The sequence below is a fragment of the Primulina huaijiensis genome, chromosome 18, assembly GCF_012295235.1.
Source record: "Primulina huaijiensis isolate GDHJ02 chromosome 18, ASM1229523v2, whole genome shotgun sequence".
Taxonomy (NCBI): Eukaryota; Viridiplantae; Streptophyta; class Magnoliopsida; order Lamiales; family Gesneriaceae; genus Primulina; species Primulina huaijiensis.
In genome coordinates, this window is record NC_133323.1 from 3,183,681 (window position 1) to 3,202,521 (window position 18,841).

The 18,841-nt window shown below is 35.3% G+C and overlaps 2 protein-coding genes across 3 annotated transcripts; one reads left to right on the top strand and one right to left on the bottom strand.

The window, feature by feature from the left end:
* Positions 1-686: 686 nt before the first annotated feature.
* LOC140964298 (twinkle homolog protein, chloroplastic/mitochondrial) lies at positions 687-11,081 on the top strand. Its single transcript, XM_073423948.1, has 21 exons — positions 687-1,094; positions 1,702-1,838; positions 2,535-2,590; positions 2,692-2,749; positions 2,827-2,940; positions 3,928-4,011; positions 4,252-4,332; positions 4,524-4,589; positions 4,730-4,846; positions 5,243-5,290; positions 5,377-5,462; positions 5,552-5,612; positions 7,804-7,986; positions 8,162-8,293; positions 8,661-8,722; positions 9,017-9,100; positions 9,967-10,098; positions 10,272-10,368; positions 10,446-10,580; positions 10,663-10,730; positions 10,822-11,081. Exons 1-21 carry the CDS (start codon positions 836-838, stop codon positions 10,868-10,870), a joined length of 2,109 nt encoding a protein of 702 aa, XP_073280049.1. The 5' UTR covers positions 687-835; the 3' UTR covers positions 10,871-11,081.
* A 527-nt stretch (positions 11,082-11,608) lies between these two features.
* Positions 11,609-18,726, bottom strand: LOC140964070 (condensin-2 complex subunit H2-like). Of its 2 annotated transcripts, none has more exons than XM_073423579.1 (11): positions 18,446-18,726; positions 18,237-18,336; positions 16,387-16,493; positions 16,155-16,297; positions 15,649-16,075; positions 15,383-15,558; positions 15,143-15,316; positions 14,966-15,058; positions 12,795-12,896; positions 12,563-12,721; positions 11,609-12,426 (listed from the first exon to the last, which is right to left on the bottom strand). In XM_073423579.1, the coding sequence occupies exons 1-11, from the start codon at positions 18,633-18,635 to the stop codon at positions 12,085-12,087; spliced, it is 2,013 nt and encodes a 670-aa protein (XP_073279680.1). In that variant the 5' UTR covers positions 18,636-18,726; the 3' UTR covers positions 11,609-12,084. The 2 variants fall into 2 exon arrangements, with proteins under 2 accessions (XP_073279680.1, XP_073279681.1); XM_073423580.1 differs by having other exon boundaries at positions 12,210-12,340.
* Between the last annotated feature and the right edge of the window lie 115 nt (positions 18,727-18,841).

Below are 18,841 nucleotides of genomic sequence, written 5' to 3' on the forward strand. Positions count from 1 at the left end.
ACATAATACACCGTAAATTTATTCTTTCACTTGAAATTATTGTAATAAGAAAATTGCAAAACATTTATAGAAAACGGTAAATAATAATAATAACTAAGTCGGTCGTGATACATATAAATGCCAAAAAAAATTGAGAAGGAAGTATTTTTTAAAAAGAAATAATACAAATTATGGATTTTTTAAATTGAAATGTTAGAAAATAAAGAGTCTAAAGAGATAATAGAAAGATAAACTAAATAAAATATACATTGGAGTGATCATATTTTTGGAGTTATAAAAAAAAGACAAAAATTTGTGTGAGACGGTCTCACGGGTCGTATTTTGTGAGACGGATATCTTATTTGGGTCATCTATGAAAACATATTACTTTTTATGCTAAGAGTATTAATTTTTATGTTGAATATCGGTAGGATTGACCCGTCCCACAGATAAAGATTCTTGAGACCGTCTGACCGGTCGTATTTTGTGAGACGGATATCTTATTTGGGTCATCTATGAAAACGTATTACTTTTTATGCTAAGAGTATTACTTTTTATTTTGAATATCGGTAGGATTGACCCGTCTCACAGATAAAGATTCGTGAGACCGTCTGACAAGAGACCTGCTCTAAAAAAAAATAGTTATTTTTTGTGAGACATCGACTTCAATTAATAATAATCCCTAGACATTAGTCCGAAGACATTATTCCTTGACTCGTCCGCAGGAGGGTATTACAACACACTGAAGCCCTCCTTGTCTGCTGCTTATTTCTCCCATGAAAGTTCGAACCATCCTTGTTCTCTATTTTCTCTGCTCTGTAGTTAGCAAGGACAAGTTTTGAAAACCACAAGAATTATGCTTCTTTCGCCTCGGCGTAAACTATTCTTGACCCTTAACTCAAATATTTTCATGGGCTCCAAACACCTGTACCTGCTCAAGTGCACCGTCAATCCTCCCCAGTCTTCCCGTTCCTCTTCCTCGCAAGCACTCTTCTTTCAAAGCCGTAGGGAACTTCTGTGTTCTGCTTTTTCGCCTAAACCCATTTCTCCTATTTATCACAGAGCCTCTGGTTATAGTTATACGCCTCATTCCGCGCTGCCGATTCCCAGACCGAGTAATGTTTCTTTTTCCCATCTCCCTTTGATTTCCTTTTCTTTCTTTTTTTTACTGTTGTCTTTTCGTGATAATTTATTTTTTCCATCTTGGTTTCTTGATAGTGTTTTTTACATTTATCCTTGGTACTTTCTTCTCATTCTTGAAATTATAGCTCTTGAGGTACATGAAATTTTATGATTACGTGATGTTTCTTTCTTTCTTTGGTTTCGTGATTTGGGATTGGGGTGTTATCCCGTCTTTTGGTCTCTAATGTGAAAATAGTGGAGACTGTAAATATATTTACATCAAGATTTAGCACTGCTGGTTGCATAGTTGCATATTTCATATCTAGATGGTTGCTATGCGTTCCCGGAGAAGTACAGAATTTCGTTGATGTTATTTATCTGGTGGGCGTCGATGGTTACACTGTTCTACATATGCCTGAATAGTTCATTCACTGAGTTGATAGCTTGTGGATGCATGATTATTGATTGGAATTGGATGTATTGGCCATGATAATGTTTTGGCTGTCTTTCACATGACAGGAATCAATACAACATTTTTAACTATATTAATTACAAAAACACGTACTAAGTTTTATTGTATTTATCTTGCAATGGTTCTAGTTTCTAGCGTCAATTTGGAGACTCTCGACGTAGCAGATCCGGGACAGCTAACAACGTTGAGGCAGAAGTTGCTTGAGATTGGAATTGATGGCAATGCTTGTATGCCTGGGCAATACAATGGTTTGATTTGTCCACGTGTATGTGTTTTTTTTTAATGCTTAGAAGTTTGATATTTTTAATTCATTTTGCCATTATGCAGAGATGGTACTTAACATTTCGATTCAGTTTTTCACGGAAAATGTGGATAACTGTCATAGTTATTTAGGGTGCAAGACATTGTATCGATTGCTGCCTGCTTCAAGTATGAAATGTGCATTGAAAAGTAAAATATACTCCATTTCAGATTGTGACTTTGTTGTTTGTGAACCATATTTCTCAATAGAGTTGAGAACCTACTGGTACCATCTGACTGTAATAGAGCAAGTGATTATATTTAATCCTGGGTGGCTGCTGGAACATGACAATCTCTTTTTATTCTGATTAGAGTGTCCTCCGTCTCTAACAAATAAAAAGAAATGCTGATTGTTCACAATATTTATGTAAAAATAGGAAGGGATTCATGAATGTATTCGATTCTAACATTAGTTAGTTGCACTGTTAGAGCTAACTGCATGTATCATTTTTCAGAGATTTTCTTCCTGCATTGATTAGACTAATAATAAGACTTTGGCTTGAAAATTGCTGTTGCAAGATTTATCAATGTATTTCTTATAAAAATGTGATAAACTAGAAGACGACAAACTTTCTTAAAGTGGGATTTATTGTTTTATGCATCCTTTTTTCTTCAATTTTTTATGCACGACATTGAGTTCCTGTAAATGTTGACTTTGTAGTGCAAAGGTGGCGTTTCAAGTGAGAAGAGCTTGTCCGTTCATATCACAAAGGATGGGTATTTTTCTTATTGTATCCATGCTCCTTTGTTTTATATGTTTTTTCCTACATGGTTTTTGTTTCAACAGCAGTTTAGTGACTAATACCTGTGTGTGATAGAGGTGCAGCAATGTGGACCTGCTTCCGGGCTAAATGTGGTTGGAGAGGCACTACTCGTGTAAGATGTTAAATGAGGCTTGTCAAACATTTTTGTTATTCTATTCTCATCTATTCTTGTTTTTATTGTGTTTTCAGGCCTTTGCAGATGTGAGATCAACTTTTGCAAGGATGAATAGAGTCGTCACAGTAAAGCAACCAATTAGAGCGATCACAGAGGGGAGTTTGCAGTTGGAACCTTTATGCAATGAGGTAGTTGTTGAACCAGCTAATCATCAATATTTTTGGCTGGTGGTTCTTCTTTTAGCCGAGAATACCTTTTCTTATCGACAACGACCTTGGAAGATCTACTTGTTGGGGAATGGAATATAATTCTGGTACTACCTGTACTGGTTTGGAATATGGATTTGATTAGATTGGTCAGATTTGTTTCGAGTCTGTTTTTCTTAGTTTTATTACTATTTTCTTATTTGGACACACCAACGTGGCTATGGATGAATCAGCCTGAATGTGAGTCAATTTGGGTATACAAGTCATGGTTTAAGAAAACACCTTATTAATTTGGATTTTTTTAGCTGTTTTTTAAGATAGAAGCAATTCTAATGTTTAGAAATAGCAAAAAGGATTTATTTTATTTTATTTTTAAGGAGAAGTTGAAATAGAAATCACATTTTCTTGTTTCTGGAAAAGTGTTTTATTGAGCACTTTTTTGTAACAGTTACTCCATCCAAACGTCATTTTTTTGGTAAAAAGAAAACAAAGAACAGCTGCATGGTCTGACCATTTCTTTACCAAAACACGTTCTATATTGTGTCTTTGTTTTTTACCTTTAAACAAACACCAAACATAAGCTATAAATTGTGTAGATGGTTTGAAAATAGTTAGCATTTTTAACATTTTCACCTTTTGATTTTCCCTTTACTTAAATAATACAAGTTTGAAGCTTTCTGAACCCATTTTTAGTTTCCTGTTGGGAGGATAAGGTGGTAATGATGGCAGTCTATTTGTAGTTGTTTATCCATTTTGGTGCAAGTTCAATTTTTAATACCACATTACTGGCTGGCAAGCATGTATCTAGTAAATGAGGATGAACATGTGAGGACTAATCTTTTCTTTTTTAAGGTGAAATAAGTTGTTTGTTCACTTCTTGAATCTAATTGGTTCTCTTGAAGTATCGAACTATGGTCTTGTGTCAACAAAGATATGGAACTCTGTAATTCTAACTCAACTCTATTCCAGTTGGTTGCATATTTTGCCGAGCGCATGATATCCAGAGAAACTTTGCAGAGAAATGCTGTCATGCAGAAAAGAAATGGTGATCAGGTAGTCAAAATTAAAAGTTTCAGCATCTTACAAGTTTTATCTGTTTGTTTTTATAATCATGACACTGTCTTTATATGATAAATGTTACAGTATCGCTACAGAATTCACCTTCCTACCTATAGCCCAAAACGCCAATTTTTTTTTACTCTTACAACCTGTGAAGACTATCCCAATTAGCTTGTGTGAATGTTGTAGCTTTCGATTTACTTCATTTGACTTTCTGATGATTATATTTGACAGATTGCCATTGCGTTTACTTATCGAAGAAATGGAGAGCTTGTTAGCTGCAAGTATCGGGATATCACCAAAAAGTTTTGGCAGGTATTTTCAATAAAATGATTTATGGGTTGATTTTAGTTCGCTATCCTCATACCTGAAGGATTAAACTTTCCAAGTATCAATATTGATGTGTTTCCAGGGGTTTCTAAGTTATAATCTTGGACGCATTTTTTGGTATGCCATGACAAAATCTGTTGCTTTTCAACTGTATTTCTCTGTTTTTGGTGGTACAGGAAGCCAATACGGAAAAGATATTTTATGGATTGGATGATATAAAGGAAGCAAGTGATATCATAATTGTAATCCCTTCTGACTGCTGGATTGTTTAGTTTCATTGTGTCACTTACTCTAATTTACCTATATATGTGTGTGTGAGTGCGTGCGTGTGTATATGTATAAATAAATAATTGATCAACTATCTTCTTATATTTTATTAAAGGTTGAGGGCGAAATAGATAAGCTTGCAATGGAAGAAGCTGGCTTCAAAAATTGTGTGAGTGTTCCTGATGGTGCTCCTCCAAAAGTATCGGATAAGGCATTACCTTCCGAAGAAGAGGTACTTATCCAGCTGTACTTTTTAAAGTGACCATCTTGTGGCAAAATTTGTTTTCCAAGAGCAATGAAGCAAAATCTGACAAAATATTTAAGTTTTGTGATGGCTTGTTGTTTGACATCTATGGATGTTTTTTCACTCAATTTCTAGAGTCAAAAACATTTTCTATACCTTCACCTCTTAGAAAGTTGCAGTGAACTCTAATTCTGTCTTCCATTGACATAATGCCTGATCTTATCCAATAATAAATGTTATATGTCAGCTAGAGCTACATCATAACAAGAATTTGGTTAGAAGGATAAGGCAGAGATTCATCATGGGGTGATAAAATCACTTGTTATTCTGATGAAAGTTGTACTTAATGTGGCTAACTCTCAGTTACACTTTTTTTGAAGCTAGGACACAAAATATCAATATCTGTGGAACTGCAGAGAATATACTGAAAAGGTTCCTCAATTGCATTTCCATCATTTTATACTCAGATTGCAGGTGTAGATGGTCGACTTTGAGAATTTTGTTTTGATGATTTATAGGGATCTCGAATAATACTTGCTACTGATGCGGACGCACCTGGTCAAGCCTTGGCTGAGGAACTTGCTAGGCGCTTGGGAAGAGAAAAGTTTGTCTTAACTGTGTTGTCCATTAATCACGAATATTATACTCTGCAAAACATAGTTCTTGAAACCGGTTGTTTTACTGGTTAATTAGGTGTTGGAGGGTCAAATGGCCGAAGAAGAATGATACTGAAAGTTTTAAAGATGCAAATGAGGTTTGGTATCCAAGTTTGGACTTCCTGCATTGTATTTCATACCTACCCTTCCTTATCGTGAATATAGTTATTCTTGAAATTTTACCTCCTATCACTCTTGATGCATGCTTCTGTTGGGCCTTTTGTTTTTCAGTTGCTATTGTCAAAAGAACATGTTCAGTTGTACGGAAAGGAATCAAAGTTCGCATGCATAATAGTAGCAAATAATGTGATTGGAATAAGCTTTTAGGGCTTGCGTGGTTTTGTTTAGGGAGAATTATGAATACAAGTGCCAAATCATGTTGGAAATTGTTTGATAAAATTATTTCAATATTTTAGAATAGTATATTCTGGGTTAGAATATAATATAATAGAATATTTTTGCAAGTGAAGAAAAGTTTAGTTGAAATAACGACGATTATATTAGGAGATGGAAAGATGGAATTGTGTTCTGACGAAAAAAATAAAAATGAAATATATATTTTTTTCGTACAAGTGGACATTGTTCTATAAAAGTAAATTAAACCTTAAACTTTGGAATAAAGAGTGCATTCTTTAATAAGATAACTCATTACATTTGGATAATATCCTACTAAGAATCCTGAGCTGGAAGTAGTAATGAAGTGGTCTAAGAGATGTGCGTGTCATGCATTATCGCATGCCCGATCCAAAGAACTATTTGGGGCTACAAAGTATAAATGTTAGAGAAGGTGATAAAAAAAGCAGTCAGAACATAGTTTTCAAGGGCGCAAGGCGCATTGAGGCGCATAGGGGCCATGGAGCCCGAGGTGCAAGGTGAGGCCGCGCCTTACTGAAGCAAGACACACATTTTTAAAAAATTATATTTATGTTAGAATAAATATATTAAAATATGAAATAATTAAATAACAATGTCATTTTAAAAAAACAATTAATAAATTCATATTAATTAGTAACATGATTAAAATTCTTTAATTATCCATATCAAGTTCGTCTTCTTCCATCGAATCATCAGAGTCCCTAAAACTTTCGGACTTGTATTCTTCTTGGTTTTCATAATTTTCTTGATCAACATCAATTTTTTCTTCTTCATCCAAAAGATGTGGAATCGATCTTTTTCTGGTTGTTTTAGATGTAGATGTCATCACCTCGTTCTTCTGTTCAACGCTTGTTTCTTCTGATTCCAGCGTTGGAGCGTTAGGTTGCTAAGGTTTGAGTTTTTTGTTTTAAACAAATAATCAAAAAAATTAACTAAGGAAGCGTGCCCGAGTGAACTTCCAAGGACAGGGCTCGCCTTAGTGAATTGCTGCTCCTGGGATGACCCAAGGTGCAGGGTCATCGTCTGGTGGGGCGAGAGTCGCTCGCCTTTGACAACTATGAGTCAGAAGCGAAAAGAACGCACCTTTTTAAAAAGAAACCAAAATTTACTTATAGCATATTTAGTGGGCAAAGCTCTAAACATCACACGAAAAAGGAAATCGTGTCAGGGAAAAGCTACCTTCTTCATAACTAGATTTTTCCCAAGGAAAACAAAGAAGAAAAGAAAATGCAGAGAGTAAGTCATTCCTTCTTCATGTCTTTTTACCTTCTTAATATGCTACCAATTGTTGCAAATGTTTGCTTTCTGCCTTAGGTCTGCTGATTTTGTGTCTATCAACTCTGCCTTTAGTTGCTGTAAAAAACTTATATCGGCAACATTTTCAGGGGGCTTATTTTCTGAACTACTTTTTGGGTTCTATTACTGATTCCTTTATTAGCTTATCTGAATGAAAATTATGTTTGTGTTTGGAGTTTGTGATGGGATTGAGCTTTATAGTTTTCTAGATTTCTGAACTGTGTTAGCATGTTCAGGTTTATGCAGCTCACCTTCTGTTAAAATATACAACTGGAGTTTGGACTCAATCTTCTGTTCAATTAATGAATTACAAATTGAATCTGAATTCATTGTTCTCTGTGCTTTAGACGCTAATTTCAAACTCACTGAATCATTTCAGTATCTGCTGGATAATTTTTTTGCTGTTCTAATGGAGATTTTGAAAAGTTTCACGTTTTAAAATGTTTACACGAAATTGTTTGTTAATTTTTCCTATATGGACCTATTGCAAGAAACTTTGGCTTTGTATTCATCAGTGTAAAAATAATCTATCTACTTAAAAGGACTTGATGATACCTCCTTTGTTATTTTGCACTTTCTGGTGTTGCCTTTGACTGTGATATACGTTTGTAAATGTAGGTGCTTATGTATATGGGTCCTGATGCCTTGAGAGAAGTCATTGAAAATGCGGAGCTTTATCCAATTAAAGGCTTGTTCAATTTCAAAGATTACTTTGATGAGATTGATGACTATTATCACCAAACACTTGGTTTCGAGCTTGGTGTTTCAACTGGATGGAGGGCTCTGAATGAATTATATAATGTAAGTATGACGATGATTTGGAATGTATACTACATCTGTGGAGCAGCTTGGATTTTCATACATTTGGGGTATAAATAACTCATTTTCTTCTTGTGCTTGTTACTCAGTTGAAATGGATGTCTGGATTTATCTCTACATTCTTGTACTTCAAATTTTAACTATCTATCTGAAACAGGTTGTGCCTGGAGAATTGACAATTGTCACGGGAGTTCCTAATTCAGGCAAGAGCGAGTGGATTGATGCTCTATTATGCAATCTTAATCATAGTGTTGGTTGGAAATTTGCATTATGCTCCATGGAAAATAAGGTAATCTGTTGAGACTTCACATTTTTTTATTATTTGGCTGGTCACAGTAAAATTATAAGGGAGTCAATTATTAGATAAATGCTGAAAAAGGAGATGTGATAGACACCTGTTAGAGCAAAAGTAGTAGATGAAGCTATCTTTTGTATAGTAACAATGTACGGCTTAAATTTGTTTGTATGAAGGTTCCTATAGTGATTAAATAGGTGAACTGTTCTATGTGACCTGTTGGTACTTGACAATGTTATCTGATGTGCTGACAAACTTGACAGATGTGACGTCTCTCTCGTTTATTTTTCCTATTTTCAATTTCGAGACTGACAGCTTTTTTATATTGATCTATTCTTTACTTTTTTGGGGGGTTTTCCAGGTTCGTGAGCATGCTAGAAAACTTTTGGAGAAACATATCCAGAAGCCTTTCTTTGATGTTAGGTATGTTTGAGATGGTGCGCTGTAAATGAGTGGCACATATTGGTATGGTTGGATTGTTATGAATCAATTGAGTAATTTTCTTTTGATTAGAGTTGTTTGTACCTCAGTTCCAAATTATTATCTCGAAGATTCTCAATCTCCATAAATTACACTGGGAAAGCATTGTCCCTCTCCCTCTGTTGCTATCAATTTTCCAACTTTCCTTTTATTTGACGTGCTTAATCATGCTTTTCTCCCATAATTTGTTAGTTTCTTGATCACTTATGTTCGGAATCCTTTGTTGCTACTGAACAGGTATGGAAAATCTGTTGAAAGGATGAGCATCGAGGAGTTGGAACAAGGGAAGAAATGGCTCAGCGAATCATTTTCTTTAATAAGGTGACTCTGTTACAGGCCTGACAGCCTGGACCAAGATTGTGAATACATAGTAGAAGGATCTAGAAAAAGGAGAGAGAGGGGGGGAGATGGTCAGCATGGAAAAAGAATACAAGGGGAGGGAAATGAGTTTAGAGGGGTATGCATATTTTTCATAGCATTTTGTGTTTGGTGGCTAGCGTGAGCTAGGGGGCAAGTAGGGATAAGTGGTTTTCCTCTTGTCATTACCGTGTTTACAGTGTATTTCCTTTTGAATTGAATATATCATTTACTTATTCTTCAGTTCAGATTTATTTGTGTGTGTGTGTGTTCAAGAATTGTGGTTGTAACAGACTCCATCTTGCCCAGGGATACATAAGTTCTTATTGGCTTAGTACTCGTGCGGATATATATGGATTGAATAACAATGGCTTATTTTATATGCGTTCTTATGGAATGTGGTTGTTGTCTATATTGAATTTCAACTGCATAATGGTTCTTTCTTGGTTAAATAACTGGGACACATGTTAGATCTGTGGATTGACATTGTCATTAAGTTTGATATAGTGTTTTGTCATTTTGTATGTTAAATTATTTAATCAAGTCCTGGCGTACACCAAAAATTTTAATGAGATAGGCTCATGTGAGTTTATGTCGGTTGCCTTGTGAAATGAAGCTTCATTTTTTTGGGATGCTTATATTCATCATATGTGCTCATGGTGAATTGTTTGGTTCCCCTCTTACTTTTGACATGTATAAGTAAAATGCAATGAAGGCCTGATATGAGCTTATACACATGCATTTTCTTATGAAACTGGTGAGATAGTAGTTTTGTGCTGTATACGAGGGTTCCTTGTATCTTTCAATGAGCTGAAAATATTATGAAACAGGTGTGAGAATGATTGCCTACCAAGCATAAATTGGGTTCTTGAGCTTGCAAGAATAGCAGTTCTACGCCATGGTGTTAATGGGCTCGTAATTGATCCATATAATGAGCTTGATCATCAGCGTCCTCCTAACCAGTAAGTCTTTGTCATTTCTTTTCACCTCCGCTTTCCAATTACATCCAAATTATAGCCTTCACATTTGCATGCTTTTAATCAAGGTTTTATGGTTCGTCTTCCACTTCAATTGATTTTAGCCTCCAACCTTTTACGACATTGTTTTATATTCTGTGTTAATTGTTACATGACAGGACTGAAACAGAATATGTTAGTCAGATGCTGACGAAAGTCAAACGATTTGCTCAGCATCACTCATGCCATGTTTGGTTTGTAGCACATCCAAGACAGGTTTGCAGTTGTAGCCTTCGTATTTTCTCCACTCCTAGATTATCTTATAAAATAACCATCAAGCCTATTTTTCTTAGTTGCATAATTGGATTGGGGGTCCTCCAAATATGTACGACATCAGTGGAAGTGCACACTTCATAAATAAATGTGATAATGGGATTGTTGTTCACCGTAACAGGGATCCAGATGCTGGTCCTCTCGATACAGTCCAGGTATTTGATTTTTCCCATCATACTATCAATCTAAAGATAACAGGATCCAAATTTTTCTATTGATTGATCTATATATGTACAGGTTTGTGTGCGGAAAGTGCGTAACAAAGTCATAGGAACAATAGGGGAAGCCTTCTTGTGTTATAACAGGTACGAGCATGTAATATTTGTGAATCGGGGATTCGGGTTGGGTTCGGAAGAGAATCTCAGTTTGCTAATGATTTCTATAAAATCTGGATAGGGTTACCGGCGAATACATGGATGTTGATGCAGCATCCGAAAAAAGATGATCGAGACATTATTTGTAGCGTAGTAGCCAGCCTCCATGTGCGTTAGTGTTATTGGCATGTCAAGAAATTGGAAATTAATGTTATATTGAATTTATTAGCATTTTTAGCATCCGTCAAATGGTGCAAATTTTGTTCTGATTAAAGGTAAGTATAAGATATTTGGTTGATGTTTTCCTGATTCATCATCTATACCATATTCACTTGGTCAAAACTCACTACTTGAGCTCTTTTTCATTAAGTTATGTCTTCCCTGCTTCTGGTTTTATCAAAGAAATAAGTTTATCCAAGTTTGTATTTTCTGTAATCGGCCATAACGTATTATTCGTTAATTTGTTTACTCTCTTTTTTTTTTCTTTTTTTTATCCAAATGCTTAGTTTTACTGCATCTGTAGCATTCATTTGATACTAGGAGATGTACACGATCATCCATTCAAAATTGAGGGACCTGGATTTTTTACAAGCGACAGCAGTGAGACGCGTTAAAGAGATTAGTAAAGATAAGATCGTCAGCCGTAGCATGTTGAATATAACTTTTTTTTGTATATATAATAGTGTAGATATATTTATAGTATTTAACAGACGGCTTGCTTTCATTTTTCTTGAAGATTTTGGCTTTCTATCCTTGATCTTGACCGTGGGCATATAAACATGGCCATCATTTGGTGCATAACTTAACCATATATCCGCTACATATATTTCAAAATATCTTATCATAAAATGTCATGAATAATAATAACAATATGACATCTCGTATTTCGACTATTATTTGGATCATAAAGTGGATTGTATGATTGATAATCTTACAATAATTAAAAAGAAATTACGAACCGCACAAGGGACAAACCATAATCTCCTTGATAAAGTTACTCTGTACAATTCCTTTGGATAAAGGCTCGAGTCTCTTCTGAGGTCAAGACTAATTTGAGAAATTCGTACACAGAATGTCACTGTTCTGATCATACAATGTCGCACATTTGAATGCTAACAAGTAGTGATATAATAATTAATTTCGTAATCTGTCATTGGTGGTTACAAGTGAATTCTAATCTACCTCAAATTAATTATTGAAAATAAATAGAATTACCTTGCTAACAGAGCGCATGTCACCCAGCGAATGGATGCAGTCGACCCTACCCCTGCGGGCAGTCGATCCAATGACTCGGATTTTTCCGAGTCGATTTTTTTTTTTTTACATGGAAGTGGGCCCGGATCACTCATGTGGAGTGATCCGGGCCGTTCATTGCCCGTGCAGGCACGGGTTGAAATAAACCAGCGAAATGCTTACCCATGATCCCAGATTTTCGCCTCTTCTTGCCTTCAGGAGTGCACTTCACACCATCTGATTTTCCCACCTCATTCTCCTTTTCCTCTTCGCTCATGATTTTGGCACGTCTTTTTATTAAAAGTGTTTTAACTCTCCTTTTGGATGACTGAAGCTTCACTCCACTTCTCCTCTCATTCCTAAGCAACCTAACATGGAAACGATTCACATCTGAGTAACAAGTGGACGAACCTTTTGGGTTGCTTTTCACAAGATGAACATCTCCATTGTTCACCTGAACAATTACAAAAGAAAATGAGTATACAACTGGTCCATGCCCAGGTCCACAGAACTATTCCCACATTTTGGCCATCAATATAAGGGTAACTTGAAAAAGGACACTAGTGTAAAGCCCACAACAGTAGGATTACCAATTGCAGAAGGGCAGAAAACGTTCTAGCAACATCATGCTTCTCTTGACCCCTGACTACATCTCCAAAAGACAAAGTATTCAATTGATCTTGTTCCGCAGACAGCTTATCTAGAATTCTTTCACCGTACTTGTGAATATCAAATTGCGGCCGTGCATCCTGGCAGAAATGGTTGCTGTTAGTCACTAAATTATGTGAAATATAAAGCCATTGTAAACCATGATATACGCACTTGCTCTTCCAAGTTCTTTTCGATTCTCTGTTTCCACGTAGAAACCCGGCTAGCCACTTCAGTTTGCCTCTCACTTTCAGAGAGGCTAGCTAGAAGAGCATCCTACAAGTACAGGTTTCGACAAGCATGTATCAGATCACTAAAGTTTCAACAGGTAGCAGCAGTAGATAGTGCAGCGCTTTCTTGTTGAAATCTTTCACATAAACTTATCTCAGCGTGGGAATAAAAAACTATCTTCCACAGATATATATGTGGTCACCGCACGTTGGCTAAAGCAATTAATTGTAACATCAAAATATTAATTCTTCATTGAACCCTACAAAGTATTGATTGTACAGAGATCTTTCTCGTATCTTGGTTTATGACATTAGTAGCTCAAATTTAGTCACATCAAGTCGATGTAAAAATGATTTTTTCTTAATGAAGATCCTACAAAGGATGTTAATATGCAGTAGCATGAAGATTTTTCCTTTGAAGGTAGTAGTAGTCAAATAATCTGTAGACATAGTATGTCAAGTTTGAGATAGTCCTGGACAAGCTTTCCACCAATGGTGTTAAATTTAATGATATGATAACATCTTTGGACTTAACGAGAACACTACTGAATAGTGGGAGCAAGTTTACTTGCTAGTTCAATATGCTGATAAACGAGGTCGTTCTTGCAAGTAATTTAAGAATATTGCTCGAGACTAAGAATTCTCTCGAAAAAAATTTGAAATGAAAGGGATGGAACAAGCATACTATGCAATAGAAATATCATGTTAAAAATCACGAGGACTTATCTATCAGAAAAACTAAATTGAGAAAATTTTGGAGGACTTCAATATGAACAAATGTTCGCCTATTCCATACAAATGGATAATAATTTCAGGTTCATGTAATGCCCAAAAAATGATGCAGAATATAAGTGGAATCGATTCCATATGCTTATATCTTGGCTATCTAATTTACTCGCAAACCTGCACAAAGGCGGATATAGTTTTTTAGACTGGAAGTTTAGGTAATTGTTAAAGTAATACAAGATCTAGTCATTGGAAATCTGCAAAGAAAACGTTAGATATCTTCAGAAAACTAAGACTGACATACTTGAGTATCAATGATCAGATAAGAAATCTACTTTTGGTCATGTCTTTCTATTATTTGAAGAAGCAATATCTTGAAAATGTGCAGAACAATATATACTTTCTTTATCTACCGCGGAAGAAGAGTTTGTGCCGTGTTTTGAAGCCACCATACATGCATTGCTATTATGAATGCAGGATTTTATTTCAGGACCTGAAATCGTCAACTCCATGACCAGGACACTGAAAATTTATTGTTCTAATTCTGTAACAATATTCTTCTCTAGGAACGGTAAATATTCAAAAAGTGCTGAACATATGAAACTAAAATAATTTTCCATTACGGAGGTTGAGAAACAAAGAATCTTAGTTGAGCATATCAATACTGCTCCCTTGATAATTGACTCTTAACTGAAGATTTACCACCGAAATTGTTTGACATGTTCTAAAGGTGGGTCTTGGTTAGTTGAAAATTTATGTCATTCGCACCTCAAACTCTCTAATGCATTCACAAATTAAAGATTAAATTATATATTATATTTTGATCTTGTACGCAAAACTTTCATTAAAGCAAAACTTTCATTAACTAACAGAAAAGTCTTAACAAGGCATTATTGAGATCATATTCAAATTACAATACTTGATGAAATTTAAATGGCAAAAAAAATGTAAACGTTGTAATATATGGAAAGAGGTATACATAAAGAATACAGTATATAACCACAATAACTTACAAATTTATGACAATGAAAGATTACTTCTGACATATTTATGTGGAAGTATTAAAATAGTTTATTAATTTAAACAGAAGGTTGCTTGATGGAAGTAACGTGGTAATGAAGCACTCATATATAACTGGTCCTCTCTCTGTCTTTTCCAACAAAACAAAAGAAAACCCATCTAGATTATGAAATTAAAGAAAGTAGGAGACAGAAATTAGCTTTAAGAATTGCTTTCTCGTCTAATAACTCAGTTATGTAATCTCTCTATGTCATGAGATGTGCATGAAAATATCCAACTTCAAAATACGTAAATAATAATAATAAACTTAAACGAAAAGGTTTTTTGTAACATGCCATACATTGGAAAAAGCTAAAGAATCTGTCTTACCAAGTGAGTCCGACAAAGGTCTTCAAGGCTTGTATTAGCATCAGCACCATCACATTCATTTTCCATGCCAAAGTGGTGACCACCATAATCATGCTGCACATGTTCAGACTTTAAAGTAAGTTTGAACATTTCCACAATATTTACATGCATTGAGGGGGTCTAAATGTACGGCCAAACCTTTTCCTGCTGTGGTGGGATAACTTTATGATTGAAGACACCATCTGGCATGCCAATATCTGTTGGCCCTGGATCTGCATCCCCACTATCATATCCAATGTCTTCATAGAGATCTTCAGGATCATAGGAGGAACTGTCTTTTTTCTTGTCCCCCATAACAAGTGATTGGCGCAGCTGCATATAGCAATTTACTATCAAAAAAAATATAACAAGCGAGCATAATAAATACAAAACACCAACCTTTTCATACAGTGATGAAGGTTGTGATTCACCGTGCGTCTCTGAGGCATGAAATTGTGCCTCCCATAATTTAGCTAGCTCTGAACCAATAGGGCCGTGAAGTTTTGCAAGAGGGAATTCTGTAGTCACAGAAAGATGTTTCCTGGAACGGACCCCTAGCCTTCTACTCATTTGCACTGCATTGGAGTACAAATGAGATCAAAATTCCCCGATAGGCAAAACACTTTTTGTAAATCAAAATCCACAGACAAAGAAGTTTAGAAAACCTTTTCTATAAGGTTTAACTATCAAATTCCCTGATTCATGAGGATCCAAATGTTTCCATGGATCGACTTCATTGTCAGAGTCAGACAAATCCCCAGGTTCAGAATAGTCGTCTCTAATTCCATCGTTGTCAGGAAAATGATAGGCAGTGGAGCCCTTTTGATCTTCATTAGATCGAAACCCATGGCCATTACAAGGTGACTGGGTAAAATAAGCTTCAGGTTTCTTTCCCACTGACAGCTTTTGGCCAGTTCCTACAGATCTTCTAGATGGCGACTGAAAGCTCTTGTGACCTTTAGAAGTTAGAAAGCTGCCTCTGTAATTATTACTGAGCCCCTTTCCACTCTTACATTCGAGAAAATTATCAACAATTACAGCGTCGCAATAATCCAGAAGAATGAAATCCCGGTAAAGATCGTTTGTTGCTAACTGCAAGAATAAACATATCACTTTAAGAAAGGGATATGTACAGTAGAGATTCCAAGACACAAGACTAATATTACTGTACCAGGTATGCTTCTAGCTCCCCATCATCACCTACACCATCTAAGCAGTCACCTTCCAGGACTACTAAATTTGCAGGTGGCCTCACAAAAAAACTAGGTGAGACATTTCTAGAGACTGAACAATCTAATAAATTCTTTGCTTCAACTGAAAAAAAAAAATTAATAATTCTGGTAATCAAAATTTTAAAATTGCCCATAAATAAAGCGGCCTAAAAACTCAGTGAAACTACCAACCGAAGATATCATCTAAACCCCAAAACAAATCATCTTCTTCATCTGTTGCAGGATGGGCACAAGTTTTTTCCTTTTGAGTGGATGTGCTCGCAGATTGATCTTCTTGACTATAAGAAAATGCACATCAGCAGGCATCATACCATGTTTATTTTTTTCCTTTGAAAAAAGGCAGCATACTAGAATTGGTGCACAACCACTTATGATACATCGGATTGAATATTCTGCATAACAGTTTGAGTTAGGTGTAAAAGAAAGCAGTAGCCACGGGCATGACAAGTTTTGAACTCGTGATCTTGTAAGCATTTCCATGTTCAAAAGTAAAAATAAAGAAGCCATCCTTTATGCTGTCATGCATCGATATTACATGTCCAGTTGGGGAAGACAAAATGAACAAATGATTCCAGCTGTTGAAAATATAAAATTCGAAGTAATATATGAGTGCAAGTGCATATGGACTACTGGCTATCAGTATATTACCCGAAAATCATAACTACTACAATCAGCCAAAATCATATAAGATCACAATGTTATCTTCGCATACTACTGAAACTTAGACCGCAAGAGTATATTATGACTCCAAGAACAAGTGCAATGGCTTAGATATAGAATTGTTTTATTTTTCTCAAGTAAATGAACAAAATGTGTCCTACTTCCATTAGTCCTCCAGAAATAGATGAGATATTAGATGAACAAGTTCTTTGTGCTTAGCCATTTACATCGACTTGGCACAGATAATAACACTTGAGCAAAACAAATTCGTACTATTGCAGGTGTAGAATCAACAAAGCCAGGCCCGGAAAAATTTTGGGGCACCAAAATATTTAAAAAAAATTAACTAATATTGGTCCATGAATAAGGAATCCCATAGTCAATTTGTTTTTGTTGATAAAAGATTAACGTATTTGGGCCAATTAGGAGACCTAAAGAAACTAATCACCCTTTCCTTCTATCTTCCCCAAATCAACTGCCGAAAAACTAGTCGGACGAGAAAATGAGACCTGTGAGATGTAAACCTTATTCTCTACTATTGTCAATCAATTTTTTCTTGAAAAGTTCAATCATTCCACGTAAATTACTGTAGCAGTAAAATTATTTTTAAAAATAATTAGATCTATGAATTAGAATTACTCTTGCTCCAGAATTCAATTTCTGGGTTTAGAATTTTATCAAAACAACATTCATCGATCTGTTCAGTTAATAGGTATGGTTATTTGATTATTCATGTGATTTGTTGAAGTCTGATGAGTTAAATAAATGAAAATTTTGTGCTTCTCCTTTTTATGTCAATTATATAACTACAAAGTTGACTATGCAAATCTAATCAATATTTTTGCTTCCAAAACTGTGAGGCGATCAATATTCAAGTGACTATATATTGGTTCTTAACATGAATTTTATATTTAGTTTGGAACATCGTTTTGGTTTTATTAGTATTTTAATATAGCAGATATATTTTGCATATCATTTATTTCTAGAATTTGTGTTACAAATACTATTATATTTACGTAGATGACTAAAGAAATATATAAATATTAAGCTTTGAGGTCACCATTTTCGGTACTGGTCTTAGGACTCAAAATCTCAAGTCCGGCGCTGCACAAAGCTATTCACATATAGATGCTAAATGATAAATTTCTCAGTTGGTTCACAGGCTTGCAAACCGTCTGTCCCCGTACAAAAATATGTGATATTTATCCATTACAAGTTTAGAAACACGAACCAGATTTTCTTAGTAATAATATAAACCTCTGCCTTTCACATTTCAAAAACAAAAGCCAACAAAAAGCAAACTCAAATAAGCTGTAAGAGTAAAGCATGAATTTGAGAAACCTAAAAATTTAGAGTTAAACCTTGTTTGGGAAATAAACTCCAAAGCATGCAGAACCAGGGAATACAAATACTCCACCTTCCTACCATAAACCTGTGCCGATCCCTGAAGCACCAAAGCAGCTACAAATTCCACGCAACAACAGCAAAATAAGCTCCGAAATAGTTTCGAATTAAACAAAAACGAAAAAAAAATGTTAAATTATAAGTGAAATGAAGTACACAGACTTGCCTTCAGTAAAATTAACAGTAATTAGGGAATCATCTATGCCCGAAATCTCACCACAGCAGAGTTTCAGCAAATATTCTTCCAAATTCTTTGCTAAATCCACGCTCCAATTAGATTCTAGATCTCGAAGAGGCTGTACGGTTTGGAGAAACTCCGCAGATGAAGATTCAGGATTGTCGAATTCATTGTTCATTTTTTATACAAAGATTAATTGCTTCCATCAATCCAGATTTTTTCACGTAGGTTGAAGATGGTGTGTGCGTGTGTTTGTGCGAGGGAGTCGAAGGGAGAGCGAGTAATGAAAATTTTCGTGGCTTTTCCCGCCCAGAAGGAAAGCTCGAGTGCAAGAAGTAATGGGCCTCAAGGAGTAGCCCACTAAGTGCTTTTTTTTTTGGTTCC